Source organism: Drosophila albomicans, chromosome 3 (genome assembly GCF_009650485.2).
Source record: "Drosophila albomicans strain 15112-1751.03 chromosome 3, ASM965048v2, whole genome shotgun sequence".
Taxonomy (NCBI): Eukaryota; Metazoa; Arthropoda; class Insecta; order Diptera; family Drosophilidae; genus Drosophila; species Drosophila albomicans.
Genome location: NC_047629.2, coordinates 44867497 through 44884445, shown reverse-complemented (window position 1 = coordinate 44884445; position 16949 = coordinate 44867497). Strand labels below are relative to the sequence as shown.

Below are 16949 nucleotides of genomic sequence, written 5' to 3'. Positions count from 1 at the left end.
AAAAAATATATTTCTAAGGAATTGTCGCCTAATTCTTAGTTTATTTTAATTTAAGTCCGGTAAAGATTTTCCAATTTTTTAAAACAACTTCCGTTTCCTGTTAGTTACAGAGAACATATCCATTTCTTTTCACTGTAATTTTGACAAGATCTCGCACAGATTTAATTCAATAGCTCTCCTAGATCGTAAGCTTGGTGTATATTACTTTATTTCAGCTCAAATAAATTAAAGAAAATGCTTTATAAGCAGCCCACTGAAACTGTCTAGTCAGGAGAGCGATAGAGCGAGACTTTTAATCATTGGGATTGAAATCGGCATCGGGATCGGCAACAGAGCATCAACTTTGGCTTGTCTGCAATGCTTCTGCACACACCCACTGCTTCATATTTAGCTCTCTCTCACACACTCTCTCTCCCCATCTCTCTCTCCCTTGCTGTAGTTTCGTCTAAGGCAAAGTTACAATGAGTTTGCCCCCTGTGTTGGGGATTTTTACAAGCGCAGAGACAAATGACTCGAGATGGCGATGCCAGCGATAGCGCAGAGAAGTGCAACGCAGAATCCCAAAAAGGATCGCGATTGAGATTGAGCAGAAGAACGCCTAAGCCAAAGGCTGTTCTTGTGCCACAAAGAGTTATGTGCAAAAATTAAATTTGCAAACGCTCAGGAGTCAGGGAATCAGGTTGGGCCATGGAACAACAGCAACAGCAAGAGCAAGAGTAAGAGCAAGAGTGCGGCGAAAAGCAATCGCGCCACGCACGCCCAACATCAGTTTGATAAATTGATATCAGCGATCGATGTGCAGGGATAGCAGAGAGCTGAAAGTATTATTGTCTTCAGCGAGGAGTTGCCAGCTGGGACGGGCTGAGTTTTTAATTGAAAAAAACGCGAGTACAATGTAAGAAGTTGGCCATATGCCATTATTCATGGGGGAGGAGGTTTCGCTGTTTCTGTTGTTGTACTTCTTTTTGGGGGTATATCAGCGATATCAGCACTTACCTATCGAACCATCCAGAGAGTAGGCATTACGCTGCCAGGCCCACGTGCATAGATCACAGGTGGTCAGACCGTCAGCGGCGACGCTTTCATCCAGAAATGGCGGACGCGGCGGCGGCGGCACAAAATGTCCATTCCACAGCCCATTCTCGCTGGCATCGAACGCCAGCGGCGAATCGAATGTGTCCACCTCGATGGCATTCGACCACCAATCATCGTCGAGTGGATTGTAACCCGTTGCTGCATCGCTTGCATCGGGCGCTGGCATCTGACTGTCCACACTCGGTTCGTTCTCATTCGCGGGCGTCGGATGCGCTGCGGCAAGCGAATCCAGTCGAGAATTGGGAAATGCCGAACGCAACGTTGTCGTTGCATCCTGATAAATGTCACCGCTGCCAGCAGCCGGCAGCCGTGCAAACATTTTCCCAAATGATCCGTCGATGCGGTTTACTTTATATATGACAACAAGGCAAGGCAAGTGTTTCGCGTTTCTCTCTCTCTCTCTCTCTCTCTCGCTCTCAGTGCGTCTGGGTTATTGCGTGTGCCACATGTGCCACATGGATCGCCGCTTGGGTGTTCCGATTACTGAAAAAACCGAAAATATCGAACACACATTTATTAACGAAACTTGTCACAAATTATTAAGAAAAAAATATACAAAAAACTAGGCAAAATTATTGCCAAATATTGTCAAATTTGCGGCAGCAGCAAGTCGAACTTGCAACATGCCTTCGCAGCTTGTTAGCACTTTTTTGAAAGTTGTCCCCACAAAATGTTAGCAGCTTAGTTAGTGAGTTATTAAAATAAAATATATGAATATGGCACAACTATAGCTCGAATAACATAAAAGACATTGTTCCGATCAATGCAAGACTTGTGAATAGTTTGTTAAGCACTTTTGAGCCGTGGGTTTAGGATTAAGTTTAAACTTTACAGCGATGATAGACTTGCGAAATGCTCTACATTGAAAAAGGAGTTTAATGAACCTTCTCATACTTTATGTGGCATTAATCAATAGATTAAGGAGAGGAAAAGAGTTAAAAAGAGTTGGCCTCAAATAAGTTTAACGTTAAGGAGCAAAATATTGTAACTTAAATCCTAAATGAAAAGTATAAAGATAAAGTCGCTCAAAAGGATTGAAAAGGTGTGTAACTTAAACGAGTTTAACGAACGAAATCTTTTTATGAAAAGTTTAAAAAACTTGACAATACTCGAAACTGTTAAAATGAGTTAAAATTATACAAATGTTTTTGACGTCACTTAATTGTGAATAATCTTTGAAATATTCTAATGAGAATGTCTATTTTAGTAGTATAATAATATATTATATATATTATAAAGCATACATTTAAATATATATTTTCTGAGTTTTATTTATAAAACACGTTAAGTTATTTCAATGGAAAGAAATTACTTGGGCTGTACTAAAAAATGAGTTTGACATAAAGCGAAAATTGTTGTCAAAAAATCATAATTAATTTCCATATTATTTTCATAAGGAGTTAGTCTCAAATGGTATTTACTTTAAAATAAAATATTTCAGTGAAAAATATATGAAATTATTTCAATAAAAATGGTAAATATAAAAATGTGTCTTTACAAATACATCTCTATAAATTAAGTACTACCATCTAATCCTAAGTTAAGCACACATTTTAGATATATTTTCTTAAGTTTTTTCTATATATATTTTTCCGCCTTTGCACTCAGTAGCTGGAGCTTATCTAACACATTAAGCTTAATATATCTGTGGTCGGCTTGGCACATGGTTAAGGCACTTCGGGGCAAACTAATGATGCAGTTCCACCTTTCTGCATAAGCTCCACAATAAAGACTTCAAATTGCAGGCGACCAACATGGAAGGGGCGTGGTCTATGCAAACATTGTGTAAGTGTGTGTGAATGGTTGTGAGTGTGAGTCAGGTTGAGCTCCAGCTGCTGCTGCTGTTAGTTGAGGCAGCTTTTGGGGCAGTTGTTGCTGGTGGTCCGCATTGCCGCCTCGTTACACGTTGTAGAGACTAGTAGTTGCTTTTGTTGTTGTTGCTGTTGTTGTTTCCGCCTGACATACATTAATCAATGCGGGCAAGGCGTCTGTCTGTGACACTAATGAAGTATCTTAACAAGATACGAAATATGCGATAAGCTCGGCTAATAAAAGAGTACCGTTAAGTAAATAGCCAGTTGGATTACCAGCAAACAAGAAATAAAAAATCGACAACAAAAAAAAAAAAACTGCTACAACTACTCGTACTTGCGTCTTGAAGCAGTTCAATGGGTCAGCGTTACTTGGAGATTGGTTTCGATTTCGCTTCGCGTTTTGCTTGTATCGTTTTCCATTTGGCGAACAAAAGTGAAACTTCACTCCATTGACGAACACACAAATGTGCTAATCAACTCTGGTCAGGCAAGCGATCATCTAACTGAAATTATACTTATCTTTTCACCGTGATTTATAAGCCGGCAATTACAACCCCAACTCGCTGATCGCCCATTACGCGGCGTAATAATGCAAAAAAAAAAACAACGTACAAAAAAAAAATATCAAACAATGGCTTTAGCCGAAAATAAAAATAGTGAAATACCGAAATCATTTATCATAATCATTGTGATTGATTCGTTGAGAAAAGAAATAAGAAAAACCAAAAAAAAAAAAAAAAATCAAAGTAAATATCACAAGTGAACAACACAAAAATCTTATACATATTTTATCCGTGGGGTTATGGTCGGAGTCGGAGTATAACTCCGACTCTTGCGGTATTCAAAGGCGCCCGCTCATCAGGCATATAAACGTTGCTTATTGTTGTTGTTATTGTTGTTTGTCCCCGCTCTATTCTTGTTGTTGCCTCACGTCTTTGGCTGCTCACGAAGTCAGTCAGTCAACTGCGTTACCTCCTGCGTCCGCAGACATGATCAAAGTAAAATAAAACTGTCTTGATTCGTTTACTGACCGGTTAGCAATTGAACCGCTGCGTTGCTTTTTGACCGCAGCGAATCAATACAAGACAGCTGGAGCAGGAGGTGGAGGAGGAGGTGGAGGTAGGGACGGTTGCTGGAAGTGGATGGGGGAAAGGGCAAAAGTGCGAATTCTTAACTCTTTTGGTTGTTGTTTTGCTGCCCAATCCAACATTGCGGTCAAACAAAAAATAGCTTTCGAATATTATCAATCATGCGTGCAGACATTTTATGCCCCATTTGTTTGCCTCGCGGAATTCAAAGTGTTTTTAATGGTCTAATTGTGTTTCTTACTTTTTCTTCCAATTCAATTCGATTCATTTCTTTGCAAGTGAAATTTTAATGAATGAACGATCAGCCATAGATAAACTGAAAGCATAAACTATTTTGCATGGTAAATTCTAACTTAGATATAAAATGCGGATCAATTTTACACATCAATTGCAATGCAACTTAAGTAGATCAGACTCATGAATTAATGTATAGTTGGTCTATAAAAGTGTTTTCTTTTTCCTCATACTTAATTCGATTTATTTCTTTGCAAGTGAAATTTTAGAGTATGAAAAATGAATGATAAATTGAAAGCATAAACTTTTTTGCAGCATGATAAATTCTTTTTACTTAATAGACACAATATGATAATTAATTTTGTACAGCAATTGCCACAAGAAATATGTTTATAGATGGCGCTCTTAAGTGAAATTGTAATTGGTCTATAAAAATCAGCTCTTAAATTCATTAAAACTGAAAGTTTAAATTCTTTTGCAGCATTGATAATTCGTTTTACTAACTATGTGTATGCAAAATGATGATCAATTTAATCTTAAATTAATGTAGTTGATTAATAAAAAAATGCTTATGGTCGGTCCATATATGAATACACAGATCTTAGAGACTATAAAAGACAGAGCTGTAATTTTTTATAAGATCACGATTTATATCAATATACAAAATATATATTTTGCTGGTATTATATATTAATTTGGTATAGTTAAATTATGATTACGCACAGCTTTGCTCTTATTGAGCATTATTAAGCATCTCATAGTAAAGCAAGCAATTATTTTTTACTTTGTGCAACGCTAATTACAAATATGCAGGTAAACATTATTAAATTATACCTTTGAATACAGCTACACAGCGATTAAAGACAGTTTCAGTTTATTTTCATAGTTTGGCATACCCTTCTTTAGCATACCCATTACAGGGTATTCACATGTTACACTCAATGTGACATACTTTCCATACGCTTTTGCCATCGTCTTGATTAAGTTGTCGCACACTTGGCTGTCCGCCTTCTCCTTCTCCATCTGCTCTCCTCTCAAACACCATACGTATCATGCATAAGCACAATATTTTGGCTATGGATCTCTTTTGGCCATCTTCCATATTAATCACGCCGCATGAGTTGTTTTCAGCAGACAATAGCGAGATGTGGTCAAAGATTGTTTTTTTTTTCTGCCTGTTTTGCCAACATGCGATACAGTTAGTGCAAAAAGTGTTCAGCGAGTTTGCGTTTGTGTTTGGAGTTTGTGGAGTGCGTTTCAAGTGCGTTAGTCAAGTGGCTTAATTTATATAGTGAATTTTATGAAACACAGCACGAACATTAAGTGAGCCGCCATTGGGCCATTGCTGAATTGTCGAACTGCCGAACTTATACCGAAGAATTATGGCTTTGACCCACAACATACGACGAGATGTTGCGACACAGTGTGCAGTGTTCTTTTGAGTAAATTCGACTCGACACTGGCCGTAATAACAATTTAGGCTTGTTTGGCGTCGCGACCAGCAATTTTTCACATTAATTACAAATTACAGATTTATTAGGTATGAGAGCCATGTCTCTCTTTTTCTCGGTCGTCGTCGTTGGGCATGTTACGCCCCCTTTGATCAAAAAGCTGGGTCCAGTCTGTGGAGCCTGTTCTTTCCTTTCAGTTTCGCTTCCTTTTGGTTGTCTTGGCACTTGCTGCAGCTATACGCAACTTGGCTTAAATATTAATGAGTGCTGTAATTTGTTGCATTGTATGTAATAAATTAATTTGTGTGTGCGTCGTCGTGAGAGCGAGTCGCTGCTGCTGCTTTGCCTCTGACGTTTCTAGACCGAGTGGCGCAAGCGATATTTGCATATGTGGCAGCAAACCACTTGCAACTTGCCGACTGGCCAGACAGACACAGAGACGGAAAGCCAGACTGCAAGCCAGTCAGTGAAGCAAGCAGTCTGTCGGTTGGCCAGGTTGCACTTCCCACTCCCTCGATTCGGCTCGGCTCGGCATGCTACACAGAAGTGCATGAGTAGGCACTCGAAAAGTACTTGCCACTAGACTGATTATAGTCAATTCGTTGAATTGGACCACCAAGTGCTGGCAGTGGCACTGGCAACAGCCACAGCCACAGCCACAGCAACGGCAACAGCAGTCCACGACAGACACATCCGACGAAGCTGGCTAAGCCACTGAGCACTGAGCAGGGCAAGCAGAGCCCAGTCATTGTCAGCGTCATCCACAGCGTTGTCGTTGTCATCATTATCATCATCTTCATCATCATCGGCATCGGCAACATCGTAATTATCATCAGCATTGGCATCGCCAACACAAAATCCATGCGTGTCTTTGCACATTGGTATCAAATTGATTATGAAGATGAACTTGCAACCAGCAGAAATTGTCAAATCATAATTACGAATTATGTGTTTATAATTGACTGCAGCAGTTTATGAACATTAAAAGTGTTTCTAGATTATTCACTAAATCAAACAGTTTATGAAGTGTCTGCAATAGTAATAAAGTGCAATCAGAATTTTAGAAATAATTGCGTTTTATGTCACTTTATCTGTGTGTCACTTTAGAAGCGAAAAGTCGATGGCAAAAAATGATCTAAATCAAGAAAATTTTGTTAATTAAGTGAAACCCAGAAATAATAAATGAATAGAGTTACATTTCAAATTATAAAAGTATTTAGAAAGAACTTACTTTTGAAAATATTATACCATTAATTTCATAAAATTATCCAATTGCTAAATCAAAACAAGCAAGAAAGCTACAGTCGAATGTGTTCGAGAGCAAGGGCAGTGCGGTATTATTCTTAAAATATACAAAATTAACATACCGCAAAAAATACGATTGTATACCAAAGGCTTGGTATATTGATATGGTACTACATTCAAAATATACCCTAGTGTACAAAATATACCAGATTGTTAGCCAAAACAATGGTATTTTTTATTTTTCGGCCTAGTTTCTGCCGAATAATCTAGTCTTCTTGCTTTAAAAATAAAAGATACGTCTATAGAGATTTCTACCTAACGGCTAATTTGTAGTCGTAAATCGAGTGACGCTCTCACGTATGAATTTACACATTCATTTGCAGTCTCACCAAAAATAATAAAGTTTGAGGAGTCATAATATTTATTTTATGGCATATCAGCTAATTCAGCTTCGTTCTAAGAGTCGCAAAGTGGCCACATTTAGTTCAACTACACTGATTGCGAAATTTGTTTTCTAAATACAATTCTTTCGCAATACGATTTCAACAATTCGATGTAGATCATGCTGTGCATATCTCATTTATCTTCTTAATGTCTTTCTAGTTTCGTCAGCACTTGCACCACTGTGATCTGCCAACAGCGCCAGCGCCAATAAAAACGTAAATGGCGCGTGATTGTGAGGCGTCTTCTTCTAGTGGCACCAATACCCACACCAACACACACACACACACACTTGCACACTTCAACACACTCACACACACACATATACACCAAGTTGAAGGTACACTCGCCCATTACAACAACCACTTCAAGATGGCCACAAGAGTAGCATCTTATTTTGCTGCCTTTTGGCTTCGATGGCGGGCCAATGGACAACACGCTGAACCGAGGGAGGAAGGTAAAGGGGGATGGAGTGGAGTCAGTGGAATGAAGCTACATAATGAAAAGAGTGTGTGAAGAATTTTAAATTCAAAATTGCATGAAAAGTCGTGAGTCGCAAATAGCTTGTTGCTCATGCTGCTGTTGTTGCTGTTGTAGTTGTTGCTGTTGCTGTGGTAGTTGTTGGCATAGCTGTAGGAACAGACAGATATCCTACTCATCACTTGAGAAAATGAAAAAACAATCATAAACAGCAGGCAGTACACACAACAACAACAGCAGACAAAAATGCTGAAGTGTATACCAAGTAAAAACCACTCGACAAAACACAACACAAAAAAAAAAAAAATGGGCAACAAAAACGAAACGAAAAGAAAAACTTGTGCCTTTGGTTTATGTTTGCTGCTTTGAGTTGTTACCTGTTGCCAATTGTTGCTGTTGCTGTTGCTTTCCATTGCACTACACCTGTTTCCCAGCTAGTCGAGTGTATGAGTGTGTGTTGTTGTTGTGATGTTGTTGTGTGTGTTGCCAACGAATTCACTTTTGCCCACTCGCTGGAGTGGAGGCTTAATAAAGTTATTATAATTTAAGCGTTTTGATTATGCGCCTGGCAATGTTTAAAATACCAATGCAACAAGCACCTATCCCACTTCACTGTCTCTTCTCTTTTACCTTCCTCCCCCTTAACGAGTTGCACGTTTACAGCGGGGGCGCTGGCTCCTTTGACTTTGTTTCTCTTTCTCTCTTGGGTGTGTGTGTGTGGGGGTAATCTTTGTGATTGGTTGCGATTTGCGTTTAATTTTGTTGCATGCACCCAAGACCCGTGGCATCCACTCCCGTTGGCAATATGTGTGCAACACTCTACTCGAGCCTACTTTGCGGGGGTGCTCGCGATGGTTGCTGCTACAATTTTGTTGCAAGTCTTTATTAGAGAGGCAACGCGTTTTGGAACTGGCTTCACACAGCATGCCGACTCACTTTGCGACCAGGCATCAGGCAGTTAATTGGTCGTGGCATGCTCATCCGCCTGACTTGCAACATGGCAAACGCTTTTTTGCCAGCCAGAGATCACGCAATAATGACTTATGAAACTTTAGGCAAACAAACAAAACAACTTTGTCACATTTAATTTATGCAATTGTTTGTCGTAGTCACAAACATTATTGTAACTTACAGGCATGCTCCGGTTTTCACTTTCGGTTTTCGTTTTCGTTTTGAAATCGAAAACGACAAAATTGGTGCTCCCGTTTTCACTTTCACAAGATTTTTTCGAATTGCAATTCGAGAAAATTTGACTCGCCGAAATGAAAAGTAAATGCCTTTTTCTATATTAAATTGGATCTTATTTGCAAAAGGAAAAAAAGTAGTTGACTCATTGGTTTATTGTCGTTCTTTAAGACCGCCAGCAGATCAATTAGGCTTGTAATTATTTTTAAAACGACTAATTTCTGACCCCACCTCAAATTTGAATATCAAATTTTGCCGTCGGCAACAACAATTTTCGTTTTGGTGAGCGACCGATAGGTCCGACACCATGAGTTATCGCCTAAGCTGCCATACTTTCGATAGAATGAAAAAGCAAGTTAAAAATACTTGTATAATCAAACGGATGGCGATAAATTTGTTGAAGTTGGGTAAAATATGTTTTTTAAAAATTAATTAATTTAATTTAATTAGTTATGTGCTAAAAGTGTATAAACAAAATTGTTGGAATAACCGGAATGAAATGCATTAAAAAGGTGGCATCCCCATTTTTTTGGGGGAACAGCTGATTGCCGTTCAACTGATTTTTTTAAAGAAAGTATCAAATCTTTCTTTGCAAAAAAGTCAAAAGGCAAATATATTTTATTTAGGGGAACCATAAATAAACAATGCAGAATAAAAATATCCTTATGTGAGCTCAATCCACGCACGAAATTGGACATACAAAAGACATTTTTTTGCGTTGTTTACTTTTAACCAAAACACAAGTCAGCTGTTTTAGCAGTAAAAAATGAAACGTTCCGATAGCAAAACGATGACCAAAAACGAGTGAAAACCGGAGCACCTAAAAACGAAAATCTCGGTTTTGGTCCCAAATCGAAAACGAAAACGAAAAGTGAAAACCGGAGCATGCCTGTTAAGCTCGCTCTGTAGCGACTTAACCTCACTTTTTCAGCAACATAACCGCATTTTTGCCAATATTGGTTGTTTGAGAAGTAATTGTTTGACATTTAACTTTTAATTAATTTGTTTGTGCATTATAAATACTTCAACAAATGCTTTCGGTAGCCAATTTGAGCATTCTAACATTATTTTCTAAGACCTAACCTCAATTTTTTGCTTATTTGTTAACAAGAAATTCCTAATCATGTTCTATAACCTCACACTTCATTAACATAACCCCACATTAGTACGTACAGTGCTTGTCACTTTGCTTATAAATACAAAAAAACTTGTAAAATGTTGTCTCTCATTAAAAGTGACAACTACTAACCAAAAACTAAAATTTTTGTCGCAGCCTAACCTCAACTTAACCTCACTTTTTCACTAATAATGTTAGAAATTTAGCGTATCTACAGCTTAACGTCTTAGTTCATTAGAAACGCCAATTAATACGGCATAACCTCACATTTTTGTCATGCTAACCTCACTTTCATAGCGTGCACTCACTCAATCTAACCTCATTCACCGACTGAACACAATACACACACTTTCTATGCCACACTCAAAAGGCGACAATTACTTTCAATTTTCCACCAAACAGTTGTGGCACAAAAAAATATATTTATTTGTGGTCCGCGGAGTACGACGAGTCGGATACATTTATTTAATGTGGATGCAACGTGATGCCGAAACGCTTGAGCTGATCCTTCAATTTCTCGCTGCGGCGAGGTATTTTTGCCACAGTCACAACTTGCTGAACTCTTGCCCTTTATGTCGAGCATTTGTGCCACAGGCATTTGTAGCAAGCAAGCGAGCAAGTTGAATCGCAATCGGAGGAGACCTGCAGCATGCTGCCTGCTGCATGAATTTGAAATGCTGGAGCAGTGGAAAGTGCAACATGATCGGGAGTGAGCAGCATACTGCTGCTGCGACTGCTGCGGTTGCTGCTGTCGGCAGTCGACAGTCCGATGATCGCCAGCTTCGATTTGTATCGCCTTTGTGGCACCATTGGATCCGTGCCGCGTGCTGCATAGATTTGTAACTTGCAGGCGGATTCATTTTACATTGCGCTTTTCATATTTCATAATAGACTGACTCTCTAGGAAGGAAAGAGACTCGCAAACAGATTGAGACCGAGACTGGTTCGTGGAGCAGCGACCTACAGCAGACCATTTGGGGGCCTCGGGGGCCATTAAAGCGAAAAGCGAAAGTCGTAAAAACGAACCCAGCGCTTTGTCATATGCAAAAACCAAACAAATTCCCAACAAACTCAGTTTCAGTTTCTGTCTTAATTTGATTTTATTTATATTTACTTTATGTTTGGCCAGTTTGAAACAATGGCTTTGCATTTGAAAATGTTCACATCACAAAGCCACAAAAGCCAAACTTCTTCTTTTTATGGCATCGATTCAAATGGTATGTTATAAGTAAGTTTTGAACGTTTCTCCCTTCTCTATCTCTCTGTATCTATCATAAAAACCCCTACGAAAAAAACACCGCTGAAATCTTTATGAGCTTTTGTCATTTTGGTTCCCAATCAAAGTCGCACTTTTGTTAAGAGCTGCGAGCTGCCTGCAAATCAAGTTTCGCTCTACACTTTTATGACCTGTAATATATTTGCCAAAAAACTTTTCAAAACGCTTAAGCCCAAAATATAAATAAAATATATACAAAGTGTATGACAAATGATATAAGCACGCATTTTATTGGTTATTGTATTTGGCATTTAATCATCAGCTTTACGACCGCCTTTGATTAGCTATGAAACTATTTTTAAAAAAAATTATAAAAAGGGCAACAAAAGGCTGAACTAAATGGCAAGCAACAATTAAGAAGACTGAATACCCTTTTTTGAACTTGTAATTTGAGCTTAAGCTTGGCGTATTTGGAGAGTTGAAATAGAAATAGTTTTATAACTTTATTGAAGTTTAAAGGTTTAACAATAAAAACTAAATAGATAATATTAAAGACTAGGAATTGACAATATTCATCTTAAATGGAAAACCAAGATTATGAATACAAAAATATTTATTACATAGTATTTATCGAAAATGGTAAAAAGACTTTATATTGAAGTAATAATTACATTTCGTATTTAGTTCTTTAATATTTCTCGAGTAATAAAAATGTGTTTAAATAAATGATTAAAAATGTTGCCAAAAATAGATTTTCTAGTCTTAGCCACCTCTAACACATTTAAAACCTTTTAGTACGAAGATTTTATCACTTAATGCGATCCACGCTTTGGTGTTTTGAGATAATTTGCAGGCAGTTAGCATATCATAGAGAACAGGATGTGCTAATAAGAAAGTTCTTTATGAGTGCCGTAATAAATGTTGTTAAATCTTAATTTATAGCTTACGCTTTTCAATTTGCGTACACAGAAAGAAAAAACCTGATAAAATCGAGAATAATAAATTTAATCAAGATTGTTTGATGTCAAAATTGAACAAAGAAGGCCTATTCTTAAATCAAGATTGAAATTCTACAAGAAATCTTGAAATTCATGATTATAATCTTGTTTCAAGAATGGAAAAGTCTTAAAATTTAACCAAGAAGGCAAAATCTTAAATCAAAAGTTACAATCTACTTATTAATTTAGATTTTTTTCCCTCTGTGTAGTTTCCCAAAACAAGTTCGACTTGAAATGTCATAAAATCGTTGATATTGATGGGTTCGCTGGGCAAATGATATACATTTGATACGCATTATATTTTATTGCTAGGGCTTTAGCGTTCTTTTTATAGCATTTAAATAATCGATTCGCAACTTGTTAACTTCTGTCGACTGTCGAAAATAAAAAAGAGCACTCTAAATTCCAGCGCCATTCTCAAATTCCGATTCTTAAACTCCTTTTGTGTGTGTGTGTGTGCTAAAGGCGAAACAAAATCGTGCTCAGACATCTAATCACAAATAGAAAACAATATCTATGCTAATCTTGGTACAAGATCAATGACAATAAAAGGGGGCTAAAAAGCAACCGAAAAAACAAGGCAAAGACAACAGACGACAACAAGAACCTGTAAGTTGCACCACCCCACCACAAGAAACAACAACAAGCTGCAACAAAAACATGTGCAACAACAACAACAACTACGAGGGACAATAATGAGCCGTAATGAGCAATGATCGCCACACAATTAGCCAAATTTTCGTTTTGTTTTGTTTTTTAGACAAACGCGATTCGAGCAATTTTTTCAGACAAATTAAAACAAAAAACTCGGCGAATAAACACACGAAATTAAACAAACATTCGAGGCTGAATTGAAAACCGCTTTCAGCCCCGGCTTGAAAAGCCAAACTTGCGGAAAATTACAAGAAAATCGTGCAACTCTTGTTTGCTCAAAAAGGCATGAAAAGCCGCAGTTTTCCCCTCTCACACTACCTCACTTAAAACTCCTCCCCAGCAACTGAGGCTGAAGACTTTCCAACAAATTTAAACGTTACATGCGAGCAGATTTCAACGCGATCATCGATTGAACGTGCACCCACACACACACACACACTGTTCTGTGTGTAACTGTGTGGCAGCAACTGTTGCTTGCAGCATGACGCAACTGCAACTCCTTGCCCTCAGGTGTTGCGCCTTTAGTTTTTTATTTCTTATGGTTTATTGCAGCATTTCACTTTCCAGCCATCCAATTGGCCAATGTCCAACAGTCAACAGTCAACATTCAACGTCAATAGTCAATAGTCAACGTGCAACAGCCAACAGCCAACAACCAACATGCAACATGCAACATTCAATGCCGAATGTCGAACACCAAAAGTTTAGTCATTTAGTGACTTTGTCTGCGCATTTTCTTCACAGATTTTCAGCGATTGCCAAAGCTCTGAAAAAAAAAACTGAAACTGAAAACTGAGAAACCGAAAACTGAAAACTCAAATAACTGCAACTGTCATTTTCGATTGGCGACCTGCTGGGCTTGCCCCGTCTTTGCTTGCAACAAAACATTTTTCTTGCTTGGATTTTTTTATATCTTTTTTTTTTTTTTTTTTTTTTGGTTTGTCGAGAGGCAAAATGTCAATTTGCGTTGTTTACTTTTAAAACTTTAATTTTGTCTACGATTTTTGTATTTTTATTTTGGTATCTTTTTTCCTTTGGCGTTGCATTCGTCGCGCCTTCAATTGCCGCAATTTACTTGCCTCACCCGCCACAGCCCCCTTTGGGGCACCATTAGTTACGCTATTGAGTGTTAATTAAGCGTTTATTCAGCATTCGGTGTCAAAGTTGTCTTTAAAGAGCCGAAAATTAATGCCATTTGGTGGCGCATTTTCCATTGTTATCAATTGAAAACATTTTCAAAAAACGTTTTACGTTTACGTTTCCATTTCCGATTACGATTTCGATACCGATTACAATGCCAAAAGACCAAGTGGCAACTTCATCGATCATTGTGTAACCTCCTCCTGTCCCCCTCTGAGCTCTGGCCTCTTTGATATGGATATGAATATGACTGATGATTGTCAGACCTCGGGCTGTGAAGTCAAGCCCACAACAACAACACACACATCGATTGATTAACTGAATCATGATACCTTTTAATTGGCTTTTAATGAGTCGCATTTATAATGCGTCAGTCTATCTAATGACAGAGGAAATACGAATATCCAAAATGAAAATGAATCTACATATTTGCATTTTTTTGGCATTATTGTTGTTGTGTGTTTTTTTTTCGATTGCAAATTCGTTCACATTTACATACGAAATTGCTGACTAATAATAATACTAGTATCCTGTCAGTCGTTTGATTTCCGCTTCATCTAACATATTTCAGCTGTTTTTTTGTCGTGGGTCAATTTGATGGTCAATTGTCTATGCAGAGCTGTTTTTTCTCTTAGTGGAAAGAGAGATTGATTGTGGGTGTTATAAGCAGATGATAGACGAAGTTGCTAACAAAAGGTTGTTTTTATTAAAATAGAAATGTATTCACATTATGACAAATATTTAAAGAGACTGGTTGATAGCTTTTGATCTAACCTGAAACATTAAGAAAACACATAAATAAATCCTAAAAAATATAAAATATGAATTTCAATCTGAACCATTTATGGCAATAGTAATTATAGAATTGTAATGTGAAAGTAATTTTATTTATTGAGAAAACAAGAAAGAAAAGCAGCATTAGCGAAATTTTCTCCTACACCTTTTCTGATTTATCGATGTAATATATTTCAATTAAGTAAAATTGTTATAAAGTTTTTCGTAAGTACTTTTTCCCCAAAAAAAATTTAATATATATTGTGTCTATTGTTTATTCTTAATTTTTGTTCATTTAGAAATAGTCAATTTGTCTTGGAATATATACATTTTTTTTTTAAATAGGGTTTTCAAAATAATTATTATTGTGAATAGTTACAATGGGATTGTATAAATTATGGTATAAGAAAGTGTTAAAGTTGCTTATGTGAAATTTTCTATTAAACTTTATAATTTAAGTGTTATCTTTTTTCCTCAGAAATCTATTGTCTTATTATTTTTTTCCATTGTTGTATCTTTAATTTCTGTTAAAGTAAAAAAGCTCAGATTAGCCTGTACTCTTATTTTGTAATATTAATTCTAGTAAACTTGTGTCACATTTATATTCTTTAAGGAAAGCATTCCAAATAAACAAATTTATTTCATTTCCCACTAATAAAAGACTTATTGTTGTCTACAAAACAGCATGTTTTGCTACAGCTGATGTCACATTTTAACTGCCTGACACATTTGCAATACTTTTGTCAACTTTGTGGCAAAATTTGTTGGGCAGGGCTTTAAATGACAAGTGAAGCAGCGTGAAAAAACGAAGGAAGAGATGGGAAAATGCAACTGTAAATATTATCATCAGCAAGTCTGGCTGCGTGTTGAAACTAAGCCAAGCTAACGGACGCGACAGACTGATAAGCATCAACAGCAAAAGCAACAACAGCAGCCGGCACAATAGTGACAACTCCCCCGCTCCCTCCTCCGCCCAACCTCTCCTCTGATGTCCCTCTGCTCATCACTCAATGCAACGTTTACAATGTGCCAGTTAAGCACTCAACTGATGTGTGCGTTTGTTGTGTGTGGATGCAACCTGCTAGCTTGGCAACACTTTCAAACAACTTTATCACAACTGAATCTCAACGGTGACTGACTTTGCAGCATGAATGACTGACTGACTGACTGACTGACTGTCTGCCTGAATGACTGACTGACATGGACTTGATTGAAATGCAAGGAGCGCGTTGACATGCCGAGTGGGTGGCAGCAACTTTCAGCTCCAGCTGCAGCTGCAACAGCTCTGGGAATGGGTTACGGATCCGGCCTGGATGACTGCTGACTGTTGACTACCGGCTGCTGCCTGGCGGATGGTGGCTGGTGAATGGTCGTGGTGTCAGGGTGCTTGGTGCGTATGTATTAATTAGTGTCAAGTGTTGTCGCTTTGAGTTACGCGCCCGAGGGATTTGCCATTGCCGGCGTCATCATCATCATCAACATCGCCGCGATAACACAAAGCGTTTTGTTGCAACGCCAACAACAAGAGCAACTTGTTTGCTCCTGCTTCTAGTCCTGAAATCTGTGCCCAGCTAGCCAGCCAGCCTCTGCCTGCCTGCAGCTTTCAGCTTTTAGAAGTCGCCTCTGCGTAATCGATGATGACACGTTTTGCCTTTGCCCATGCGCGCACTTTTCCGAGCCGCTTTTGCAAATTGCAGTTGAGTTGGCTGCCAACAAAGGCAGAAATAGCAAATGACTGTGAAACACACTCGGGCAACTCTTATGAGTTTTCGTTCGGGGGGCCAAAGCCACTATTTTAGCGCATCCAATTACATTTATATGCTCGTAAACAACAAAAGAACTCCACTCAGTTCGACACAGTAATTATAAGCCACAGAGTAAGGAAAGGAAAACTTGAAAGAATTAATACCCTAGAATGAAAATTTAAAGATGTTGTTGCTCATCTATTATGAATCATATTTTTATAAAAAAAGAAAAAAAAATTGTATTATCTTTGGATTATAAACTAATCCTTATA

The 16949-nt window shown here is 37.9% G+C and overlaps 1 protein-coding gene across 1 annotated transcript in view; it reads right to left on the bottom strand.

Annotated features, from left to right (window-relative positions):
- Nucleotides 1–16949, bottom strand: part of LOC117570818 (uncharacterized) — an 88249-nt gene that overhangs the window by 34906 nt on the left and 36394 nt on the right. The window contains exon 3 of the mRNA XM_034252678.2: nucleotides 997–1578. Within this exon, the coding sequence (XP_034108569.1) occupies nucleotides 997–1414 (418 nt within the window). The 5' untranslated portion in view covers nucleotides 1415–1578. The remainder of the gene's footprint in view (nucleotides 1–996; nucleotides 1579–16949) is intronic.